At 35.1% G+C, this 12,517-nt stretch overlaps 1 protein-coding gene across 2 annotated transcripts in view; it reads left to right on the top strand.

The window, feature by feature from the left end:
* Positions 1-12,072, top strand: part of SLC30A4 (solute carrier family 30 member 4) — a 29,109-nt gene extending 17,037 nt beyond the window's left edge. The window contains exons 3-8 of one of the 2 annotated variants that reach the window (XR_008629300.1): positions 1,937-2,090; positions 4,092-4,287; positions 5,725-5,830; positions 6,963-7,097; positions 7,852-8,107; positions 10,212-12,072. Coding sequence is in view for 1 of the 2 variants with exons in the window: in XM_055132500.1 (XP_054988475.1) it covers positions 1,937-2,090; positions 4,092-4,287; positions 5,725-5,830; positions 6,963-7,097; positions 7,852-8,006 (746 nt within the window). In the remaining variant the exon portion in view is untranslated. Of the gene's footprint in view, positions 1-1,936; positions 2,091-4,091; positions 4,288-5,724; positions 5,831-6,962; positions 7,098-7,851 lie in introns of both variants that reach the window. The other variant, XM_055132500.1, reaches the window with a different exon arrangement.
* The last annotated feature ends 445 nt before the right edge of the window (positions 12,073-12,517 follow it).

Below are 12,517 nucleotides of genomic sequence, written 5' to 3'. Positions count from 1 at the left end.
TTGGATACACACACATTCTCTCTTTCTCTCTCTCTCTCTCTCTCTCTCTCTCTCTCTCTCTCTCTCTCTCTCTCTCTCTCTCTCCCTCCCTCCCCCCTCCCTCTATCCCCCTCTCTCCCTCTTCCCTCCTTCCTCTTTCCCTCCCTCCTTCCCTCCCTCCCTCCCCAGCTTGGGAAGCCAGTTGGTTCTGGGAATCATACCCTGGCCTTCTGCATACAAAGTCTGAACACAGACAGCCAGTCGAGCTATCTGTCTGGCCATCTTCACTATTTTCTAAAGAGTCAGGACTAAATGACATTTCTACATAATGGTTCTTTTTTCTCCACACCCCTGAAACACTTGTTGCTTCTGGAATTTTTTATATAGGCCATTCTCATAGGTGTGAGATGATAAAGAAGGCCAATTTTATACACACACACACACACAATGAATATTACTTGGTAACAAGGAGAGATAAAATCTTGCCTTTTGCTACTATGGGTAGAACTGGAGAGTGCCATCTAAGTGAAGTGAATCAGAAGAAGAAAAGCAAACTGAGGATATTCTCTCTCATATGTGGTACATCAAAGAACAGAGCAAGGGAATAATCAAAGCCAAACAAAACAAAAACAAATTCTTGGATTCAGAACACAGAATCGAGATTACCAGAGAGGGGGGTTCCAGTGTTCTGTGGTAGAAGAAGTCAGTACTTTGGTGGTGGGTCTGGTATGCTCTTATGACTCAACATTTCTGCAACAACAAGTAAAAATAAATTTACTCAGCTTCTAGTCCCAGTTCCAGATTTAATGCTTTTTCTCTGTCTTATGAATTTAAAGTTGTGTGGTATCCCCTAATTTACATATATCATACTTCATCTATTAGGTTCCTTGTCATTGGACATTTAAGATATCTTTTCCAGGGCCAGAGAAATAATCTCAATGGGCTGAGTGCATTCATTGTATGCAGAAGGCCATAAGTAATGGCAGGAATAGCCCAAAAACCAAAATTAGAGATATTTTCTTCATATTTTTTGATGTTTTCGTGCCACCCAAGTGGTACTCGTGTTCTGGGAACCAGGCAGTGCCTAGTGTCAAACCCAGGCCTCCTGCTTGCAAAGCATGAACATCAGCCTTTCTCCAGTCAATACTGGTTAAAATTGGAGACATAGCTTTGTAGAATATCTTTGCATATATATGGATTATTTCTACAGGCTAGATTCCTAGAACTAAGGAATACATACGTTTAAATTCTTGATTAGTATTACTCATCACTCTTCTGAAAGGTTTTTCCATTTAGTCCTTGCACTAGTGTTGTATCCTTGTTAAAACTCTGGTTATTATCAAATTTTTAATTCTTTGTCAACTTAGTAAGAAACAAAAAGAAGTCTTTCCCTTATTTGAATTTCTTATATTATGATTGTTTTTGAGAAATTGAGTATTTTTATCCACTTTCTGCATATTATATTTGTGTCCTTTACTCATTTTTCTTATTGATTTTCATTACTGATATTTAGGTACTTTTGGATTAGGAAGTTAGTCCACAGTCATGTTAAAATATTTTTGTCTTTTGTCTGTGGTTTATAAATATAATTTCAGACATGCAGAGAGGAGGCCAAGGAGTGTTAGAGAATTAGTGGGAAAGTCACATCAAACTACTAATCACTTTTAAGATAAGAAAAATAGGGTGGTGAGATAGCTCAGGTGTTAGAGCACATGCCTACTATGTGCAGGTTCCTGAGTTCTATCCTGAGTTCACATGGCCCCCCACAGGTGGTTCCAGGAACCACTGGTATGTTCCCTAATTTTTTCTACATGTAAATTGCCAAAAAGTAACCTGACAAAATTTAATGTGTTTTTATTTCCTTAGGGGAAAGACAAAGATTATACAATATTAGTCTAAAGTGTAAAATCATGCTACAAATGTTTTTTTTCTTTTTTCTTTTTAATTCTTCCTCCAGAGGTTTTGTCAGCCATGATTAGTGTGCTGTTGGTGTATATACTTATGGGATTCCTCCTGTATGAAGCTGTCCAAAGAACTATTCATATGCAATATGAAATAAATGGAGATATAATGCTCATTACTGCAGCTATTGGAGTTGCAGTTAACATAATGTAAGTTCTATTGTTGTTTTATTTTATAAATTCCTTAAGAATATGTAATATATTTTTAAGAATATTTTAAATTTAAGCATGAAAGTTTGTAAGTCTATAACTACTTCACTGCGATTCATTAAAAAAAAATTTTAGTTAAGAAAGAAAAAAGAAAAAGTAACTGGAGGCAACAAAGGAAAAAAAGAATATTTTAAATTTATAGCAGAATTGAAGAGAAAATAGAGATTTTCCATATAGTCACAGTCCCCATACATGTATACCCTTCCTCATTAACATCTTACCCCAGAGTGGGATGTTGAACAGTTGTTGAACCTGCATTGCATAAATTATTATTTAGAGTCCACAGATTACATTGATTCAGTCTTGCTGTTTTCCATCTATTAAACTTGGAAAAATTTATAATGGCATTTATTATAGTATTGTACACTCTATTTTTGTTCATTTTAATATTCTCAAGTAACAGATATTAAACATATTCAGTAATATATAGATTATTTTTAATGTATATTACATTATTTTTCTCATAACTTAATAAAACACTTTAAATAATAAATTACTCATTTGTTTTGCTCAGGTGTGCTGAAGTTTGACTATCAGGAATTAAAGTAGGACAAAGTTTTTCTTTTTTAATTTACCTTTTTTAAAAAATATTTTCATTGATTCATAGAGATAGTACAATAGGTAAGGCATTTGCATTGCGTGCAGCCTACCTTGTTTCAATCCCCAGAACTGCATATGATCCCCTTAGTACCTCCAGCTGTGGCCCAAAAACAAAATAAATTATTTTTATGTTACTTTGTTTTTCAATTTTACCACCAGCCTTTTTCCCAGAAAAGCATCAAAATTTTAAGACCTATCATTTGCACCACTGATTAGCAAGCTTTGTGAAGTAGGTCATGTAATACATACTTGAGGCTATGAGTGCCATACGGTGTCTTTCGCAACTTAGCAACTCTTACAGAAAAGCACTACCATATTCAGTATCTAAGCAAATGGTATGACTGTTTTCCAATATTTTATTTACAAAAGTGTCAGTGAACCAGAGATGGTATATAGCCCCCTGAGTTTCCCATTTGTGCCATAATGGCTCCCATTTGTACTTAGCAAAAAAAAAAAAAAAAACCAAAAACACCACAAGTGTTTGGGCTGAAGAATTAGTACTGTAGGTAAGTCACTTGCCTTGCGTGCAGTCAACCCAGTTGGCATCCCAGGCACCACATATGGTCCACCCAAGCACTGCCAGAGTTCACTCCTGAACGTAGAACCAGGAATAACCCCTGAGGACCATGGTTACGGCCACACCAACCACAGTCCACAAATATAAGTCCTTACTATATAGACTTTTAAAATGGATTTGCAGCCTTCTTTACTCATATCCTAGTTCTCTTGCTCACTTTATTTTATCCAGAATGACTGACTTGGTTTTTTGTTTTGTTTTTGGTTTTTTGATCCACATCCAGCAGTGGCTAAAGGAACAGTGTGATGCTGGCGCTCAAACTCAAGGTTCCTGCATCAAAGCATGCACTTCCTTTGAGCTCTCTTCCTAGTCCCTGACTGACTTCATACATATGGAGCCCATTTTCATTCCTGCTGTTCCTTTGGTCTAAAACTATTCTACCACTTGCTGCCGAACTCCATTAAGTCTCAGTTCACATGAGATCTAAGAGACTTTGTCTGATCATTCTCTCCATCACTAGCCATTGCAGTGCCTTATTTTCTTTGAAGTGTTTATATTGCTTGGAAATACATTATGATTATATTTATTCATGTCTCTGCCTTTCCTACTAGATACATAAGCTCCTTGGGAGTCGGACATGTCTGTCTTACTATTTTCATCCCAGTAGTACCTAGAACAGTACTTGATAATACTATATGTGCTTAAGTATTTATCAAATGAATGAGTTCTGTGTTTTATCTCATTTGTACCTGACAAGTAACAAATAGTTTTATGTACGTAGCTTTGGGAATAATGATAATAATTTTTCCTTTTATTCTTAACAGAATGGGGTTTCTGTTGAAACAGTCTGGTCACCATCATGCCCATTCCCACTCCTTGCCTTCAAGTTCTTCTGCCATAAGTTCTAGGTGTGGACACAGTCAGGATAGCCTAGCAGTGAGAGCTGCATTTGTACATGCCTTGGGGGATTTGGTACAGAGTGTTGGTGTGCTAATAGCTGCCTACATTATACGATTCAAGGTAATATAATTATAAATTTTTCTATTTTAAAACATACTTAATTTCAAAATTAGAACCTTTTTTTTTTTAGTAGAAATACTACTTCTGAGCCAGAGGGATAGTACAACAGGTGAAATGCTTACCTTGCACACCACTGACCCACGTTCAATTTCCTGGCATCAAATATTGCTCCCCCGGCACCCCCAGGAATGATCCCTAAGCACAGACTCAGGAATATGCCCTGTGCTTTGTCAGGTGTGGCCCAAAAAACAAACATAAAAAGAAGTGACATTTCATTATAGCATTTCAGTTTAAGGTATTCTGAAATATCAACATGAATATATGCTACATTAGATAAATTAATATGTGTAAAGATGATTGTCTCAAAACTGAACCCCAAAGCCAGTCCTAGTAATTTTGCATTCTATAAAAGAAAATTGAACAACCCATACAACCAATATAGCTTTTTTGTTAGCCCTGCATACAATAGTATGTCATAGGGCTGCTTACCTCTAGTTGGTGTAAAAAGTACCTTTTGCTGGAAAACTCACTTTTTTAAAAAAAAAATTTTGCAGGAGGAACTTTTTGGTTCACACCCAGCGATGCACAGGGGTTACTCCTGGCTCTGCACCCAGGAATTACTCCTGGTGGTGCTGGGGGACCATAGGATGCTGGGAATTGAACCCGGATCGGCCGTGTGCAAGGCAAATGCCTTAACCATTGTGTTATCACTCCAGCCCCAAAAACTCATTTTTAAGCTTTGTTACTGGGCTGAAAATCTTGAGAGATCTAGATTTCTGTCTGAGCTCTACCATTAATACTTTGACATTGACCAAATTCTTCCTTTCTAAACTTGAGTTCCCTTTTCTTCCATATGTGGCATTTCCATCAGGAGATGCTAGCTAAAACTCCTTCTAGTTCTATTTCGTAGTTCATCTCTGGCTAAGAGATTCAGAGATACCACAAAGGAAACATTAGAACAAAAAATTAAACTTCTGAAACTAGGACCCATAAGGAAAACCAGTTAACTTGTTGATGCTAGGAGCTGCAGTTTCTTTTCTTTTTTTAAATTTATTCTTTTATTGACTCACCATGTGGAAAGTTACAAAGCTTCCAGGTTTAAGTCTCAGTTATACAATGCTCAAACACCCATCCCTTCACCAGTACACATATTCCACCACCAAGAATCACAGTATACCTTCCCCCCACCCCCGCCAGGAGCTGCAGTTTCTAAGTAAACCACATTCAAGTGTGAATCACCAGTGGTCTGTGTTAAACATGTTAAATAGTCTAGGAAAAAGTAACATTTCTCAGTTGTAATATCCAGATTTTAAAAGTGTTTTTCAGTCTGTGAAAGAAAGCTAAAGAACAGGAAACAAAGTATGCCTTGCTTTGCTTTACAGTACGCCTTATATCTGTCTGTATTTAATTACACACTTTTGATCTGTCACCTTTCAGCCAGAGTACAAGATTGCTGATCCCATCTGTACCTATGTATTTTCGTTACTTGTGGCTTTTACAACATTTCGCATCATATGGGACACCGTGGTTATAATACTAGAAGGTACGGTCTTATTCATTGTGGGTTTTATTTTCCCTTTTGGGTCACACCCAGCGATGCACAGGGGTTACTCCTGGCTCATTCACTTAGGAATTACTCCTGGCAGTGCTCAAGGGACCATATGGGTTGCTGGGAATCAAACCCGGGTCAGCCTCGAGCAAGGCAAACGCTTTGCCCGCTGTGCTAACACTCCAGCCCCTCATTGTGGGTTTATACCTTCCCTAAATCAGGCTGGGGGTGAGAGGACCTCCTAAGATAGGAGCCTTGTCTTTTCTTTTACTGATCTTTTTAGGTAGTAACACCATCTTACATGTATATAATATGCAAAATGAATAAACTCTCTCATTACCCATTTAGTACATATAATAACTAAAAAACTAGAGAAGGCTGACTGTAATCCCCATTTACTATAATTAGAGAGCTGAGGTTTAGTGGGATAACATAACTTGATTGAGGTCAGGTTGCTAATAAATTGGAACTAAGACAAGGATGCCACTCTGGTTAGTGTAATTATGTTTAGTGGTTTATTCATTATAATTCCCATATAACTTGGTAATTTATTGTATCTTTGAATGTCTGTGTGTATTGGATCCAGGCCTCTTGCATATAAAGCATGTGCTCAGCTCTTCAAGCTATTTCTCTGACCCATGGGCATATACTTTTAATGTTGCATTTTCAGCATCCCCAATTTACTGATAATATACCTAAGTATATAAGATGTCAGCAGTTTTATCAATATCTGATGTTTATTTTTTCTTTCTTTGTCTATTCTAGCCTTATTTAGTAAATGAAACATTCTGGTTTGACGTTTCTTTTTAGTGAGAATGGATATTTTTAAGTGTTTATTAGCATCAATATCCTATTGTGTATGTTTGTTGACCTGAATTACACATATTTTTTAATTTATTCTTTCTTTTTGTGGAGGGTTGGTACTGGCAATCAAGTCCATGGTCTTAACCGTGTAAGACTATAACTACTGACTTACATACCCAGCACAAGTATTTATTTATTTTTAAATGTTTGATTAAGCTGAAATTGGTAAAACCAGTTTCTTTGAAGAAAATGTTCTATTAGTATGTATTACTTTTTTCCCCCAAATAATCTTTACTTATAAATTACATATTCTGAACTATAGGTGTACCAAGCCACTTGAATATAGACTATATCAAAGAAAGCTTGATGAAAATCGAAGACGTATATTCAGTGGAAGACTTAAATATCTGGTCTCTCACTTCAGGAAAACCTACTGCCATAGTACACCTACAGCTAAGTATGTCACTGACAGTAAATACTGGGGTTGGTTGACTTCTATCTTTGGAACTAAACATCTGTTCCTATAATTTAGTAGGATTATTGTTGGAAATATTTTTTTAAAAAGAGATGAGATTTTTCAAATGGGGAGTTGCATCAGTAGTGATAGCAAAGCAGTCATTTGTACGCTTTGTGAAATCAGATATTAAACTTTTATTTTGGGATTTGCTTTTTCAAGCCCTTGTTCTCCCTTGAACGCATACACATATCTTGTTTGTCTCTATGTTTCTTTGCTTGCTTAAGACTGTGTTCTCTCTTGAATATGTATCTCTCCCTTTCCTCTCACATCTTTTAAATAATTTTTAGTAAATAAGTAAATAAAGTATTTGTCTTCAGGTTAAAGGCATTAAGTACCATTACCATGCTTTTTTTTCCTACATAAAAGCTAAGTCATTTCAAATTGATGCTTTTACTTTTTATCAAAATAATACATGTGATTTATTTTTTTAATTTTTAAATGAAAGATTTGTAATTGATATTTAGTATTCATTCTCTGCCTGGGAGTAGATGGGGGAGATTGGATTTAATGAGAAGTTATTGTGATTTTGTAAATAGATATACTTCTCTAATAGAGTAGTCTCAAGGGGTTGGAATCAGACTAATAAAATATGTACATGATATATTAGTATGTAGGTGGGTTTTTTCCCTATATTTTACTTATCAATGTGTAACTCAGTAAAATGAATAATAATGGTATTTTCTTGACATTGCAGTTCCTGGAAGTTCACCTAAGTGGGAGGAAGTACAGTTCAAAGCCAAGCATTTATTATTGAACACATTTGGCATGTATAAATGTACTATTCAGCTTCAGAGTTACAGGCAAGAAGTGGACAGAATTTGTGCAAACTGTCAGAATTCCTGTCCGTAATTCTATGTTTGGGGGACTACTGCCTTGTATATCCTGCAGTCATTGAGAGCAATAAATGCAAACCTAAATGAGAAGATGGAATTCCTGACAGCTGTATCCATGTAAGCACTAGTCTCTCAAAAGTCACTCCAACCTGACCATGCTAGTTTCAGTAAAATAAGACTTCATCATGATTGTCAGTTGAAGATGTTTCCAAAATAATGTTTACAGAATGATATGTGATGCTACAGATACCTCAAAGAAGACAATCCAAGACCATACATAACTTCATTTTGACAGAGTATATGTCTTAAAGGAAGCATAAAGAGAAACCAGTATTTGCATTCAAATTACTTTTTAAAATCCATTTTGTATTAAGCCAGTGCTGGAAAACTGAAATTTTTATTATGTAATCTTGACACCCAACTTCTGGACTTTGACACCCAGCTCTCTTTTTACAAAATTTCTCAACAGATTTCAGATTTCAAAAACTAATGGTAATTACCCAGAGTCTGGAATAAGCATGTATTCCTTCGGGTTTCAGAAACGTTTCATTTCAGAAATAAGTCTTAATGTTATAGCTATACTATATAACTTTTCCAGATGTTACAGGGTTTTCAAATCTCAAAGTTGTGGTTTTGGTTATTTGTAATCTTATCAGAACCAAATCTTTATATATTATCATCACTGTCACTAAATTATGTAGGAAATATTTTCAGTTTTTTTGAATGGCAGAAGTTAGTCTCAAAATGCTATAATTTAAGTATAGATAATTTTTTTTAAAATATGAGGATGGGGTTTGGAGTTTCATAATTAGTCTTCCTGAAACCACTTTTACTGGTCACGGTCTTAAGTATAGTTGGAAACTGCAAAATGTGAGCATTGATTGATCTGTCCTTTGAAGAACTGCCTTATACAGTGCTCAGAAAGTTTGATTGCTACCTTGCTTTCTGCCTCTATTCTAGTTAATTTGTGTGTGACTGTTTAATTTGTGCAAAAGTCTGGAGAGCTAAAATTCAGTTTGTGAATAGCCACCTCAGACATGTATATTCCTCCAAAGAGAATTTTGTAATGATAATGGGTTAAAAATTCCCCATGAACTCCAGAAAACACTAAGCTATAATTATGAAGTTCTCCAGTAGTACCGTAGCAGAAATGCTCAAAGGAACTGGGAAAACTATTACTCTGAGAAAACAAAAGTTTCAAGGCTTTTTGATGGCTGTGGGTTTGTATGCATTTTTAAGCATTTGAAGGACATTGAGGCTAAACATAAATTTCCAAACCAAAGGCAACCTAATTGGTAATTGTTATGTTAAAGAGGCAACTGTAAGTACTCATGTTTCATTTTGCAGCTATTGGTTTTGAGATTTTCTTTATCCATATTAAATCTGTTTTCCACAGATACAATTTCTTATACCAAGAATGGCTGATTCTTGTCTACTTAGAGAATCAGAATAGATTAACGACAGATTAACAGAAAAGCTTTGAATTAAAATCCTAGATAGACACGAAGATGATTTTTAATATAAAAGAAAAAACAGCAAAAACATTCTATCAGTACTTACTGTAGGTAAACCTAAGATAAAAACTGGATTTAACTAAAAAAAAAATCGTTTAACAGTTGACAAGGGCTAATGATTCCAAATAAAAATTTTGTTGATTTGAAAGTTCATTTTATGGGATTTTAATTTTGAATCTATTTAAATAAAGATTTAAAGTTTTCAGCAATACCAGGAGTATATAAACTGTTCTAATCAAAATATTCTTAAATATGAAAGGCAAGTAAAAGTGAGACATTTAGTAGATATCTGAGCTGTCATAGACTTTGGCTACCTAGTAAGAACAAGAAAAATGCATTATATGTTCATGAGTTTTACCATTATTTGCAGTTGAGGTTCCTGTCTACTGAACTTATTTCTTATAAACTTTCTTTTTATTTATGTATATATGACTTTTCATATTAATCTGTTTCTTGAAAATTTGTGATAAAAGTAAAAAATCTACTTGAGGACAGAAAGGGATCCTTTTGTCATAGCAGAAACACTGAGGATTTTTGAAAATCAAAATTTGTGAATTTTGTATTCTGCTAAGAATGAGGTACAGCTGAAGAGTCCTGTGCTTTTTTTTTTTTTTCAAGAACTACAGATTTTGTACTTGTATGTTACTGGGTTTAAGAGGTTTAAGAATTAACAGATTTAACTTTTCGTAACTTGACAAAACCCACAGAGAAGGATGTGACGTTGGCATCTATAACCAGAGACTGCACCCTCTGATACAGAACCTCGAGTCTATCCTTCACCTGCTGAGCCCAGCCAACTCTAAGAAAGAAGTCTCCGTGTCCTGGAGAAAGCAGTGGCTGTGTTTGTGTAAACACAGAGCATTATTTTGCACTGGGAAAAGAAATCACACTGGAACAACAGATCACAATGCAAAAAAAAAAGGGGGGGGAACTGGGCAGTTAATCAGTGGGATGTATTTTAATAAACATTTGCAAATAATCTGTGTGTATTGTGTTTATAAATCTCTTTCACAACTCTCACCAGTTGTAGCCTTTTGATGATTATTTATTTTGGAAAAATGCCTATGGTTTCATTAATAATAACGTTGCCTTATGTAGACAATAAAGGGAATATAGTTGCATGAAGTTTATTTCAGAGAACCTTGAAATGCAGAACTCGAAGCAATTGTAATTCCTACTTTTTCCATTAATTATTCCTTGTGTAATGTTAACCCAGATTTTCACAACTTAGAGTTCCCATGAGTATTGCTTGCCAAATCATTAAGCTGCTTATTTTGCTACTTCGTCTTCACTTAAGGTGCTGTATTTTCATTTTCTAAAACCAGATTTCCTGCTTTTGGGGTCTCAGTGATCTGGTTCTGTATCTTGAACCTAGATGCCATCCCTGATAGAGTATTTTCTTTAGCAGTCTTCTGAGAAATGGACACAAGCAAGATCAGATATGTGAACTTCCCTTTTGTTTCAATGTGGGGAAAATCATCTTTTAAAGATAATATGGTTTAGAAATGTGTTTCTAGATAGGGAGAAATCTTTAATAGCTGGTTACTCCTGTTTTATTCTTTACACACAGAACTTTATAGAATAAGTATAATAAATGGAAACAGACTGTCCTGTGCAGCCAGGATTCAAGATCCTTGCCCATGAGACTGGATTGAGTTTCTCAAACAACCACTGTCACTACCTGAGAAGCATAGTTCTGAAACTCAACTAAATTTATTTTCTTTATATTGCTTCACTATAATGTTTTCTCAGAATTTGAGCCCCTGTAGAGTAAGATTTTAGGCTGTTTCATCATAGATGTTACTTTATAGTTTTTTAAAAAGTCACAGAATGTGTTCCTGAATTTGACTAGCTTGTTTGGCTCAATTTATCTTTGGCCTGAGCATAGCAATGAGCCAGTTGGTATTAGTCACAAGTGAATAACGACACCTCAGGATATGCTGTGTTGAGGGAAGGTAAATCCGAACTCTTTAACTACAGGTCTGTCATGTGAAGCCCATGAGACAAGGCTTTAGAGTTGTCCGACAGATCATCAGTCAGATGCTTTTTGTGACATTGGTAGGAGCAGGCAAATTGGGGAGATTTTCAGTATTGTGTGTGTGCACTTGTTGACAACTGGCTTAATTTATCTTTCCAATCATGTTGTGTGGACCAACAAGTATTTCCTGATATCTGGTAAGATTTAAAACATTTATGAAAACTTTCCCAGTTAAATCTATGATTGTCAATATTCTATGTGCAATTCTGAAATAACTGCAATACAAAACAAATGTATCAGTATGTCAGTTTTGCACCTAAATGAGTATATTTGGAAAGCATATACTCCTCTAAATGTATTTTATTAAGTAAGCCATATCACAGTTTAAAAACTTGTATATACTTTACCATATGGTCCTTCAGAAACCAGATATTTTGCATAAAATTGATTTTAGAAAGATTCTGTAGTTGGATTTTGTCCTTGTAATTTAAGCTCAAAGTATATTTACTGTATTTGCAATTTTCAAAATGTAATTTCCTATACATTTATTAAATATTGTTTGCTGTGTTTTATTAAAAAATGAAAATGTAGAGTTCCTCAATTTTTATTAATACTAGTTGGTCTTAAAACATCTCTAAAAAAAGGAAAGCATTGGAAAATTGATTGTAATGCTTTCTTAGATATTTAAGAAATCTGAAAAAAATTTCAGATAACAAAGTCAGATTTTAAAAACTTTTTATCTCCTGTCATGTTTAACATCCCTGCAGTCCCCAGCGACAAAAAGGAAAGAAGCCCCCGCAAAAGTGGTGATTGACGAGAGGCCTGTGAGGGGTGCCCTACTTCTGGGCCATGAAGCCACCTCTGGCCCCCAGCCTACACTGTATGATCCAAAAAGTTCAGAATGGTTTTTACCTTTTTGAATAGCATTTTAAAATTAAATATTTCATGATATGAAAATTATGTGAATTTTAAATTTTGCTGTCTACAAATAAAATATTTCCAGAAAGAACCCAGCCACTCTCTTTGATCTATGTG

The sequence above is a fragment of the Sorex araneus genome, chromosome 3, assembly GCF_027595985.1.
Source record: "Sorex araneus isolate mSorAra2 chromosome 3, mSorAra2.pri, whole genome shotgun sequence".
Classification (NCBI taxonomy): Eukaryota; Metazoa; Chordata; class Mammalia; order Eulipotyphla; family Soricidae; genus Sorex; species Sorex araneus.
The sequence above is the reverse complement of the archived record's forward strand: the minus strand, read 5'-3'. Positions and strand labels throughout refer to the sequence as shown.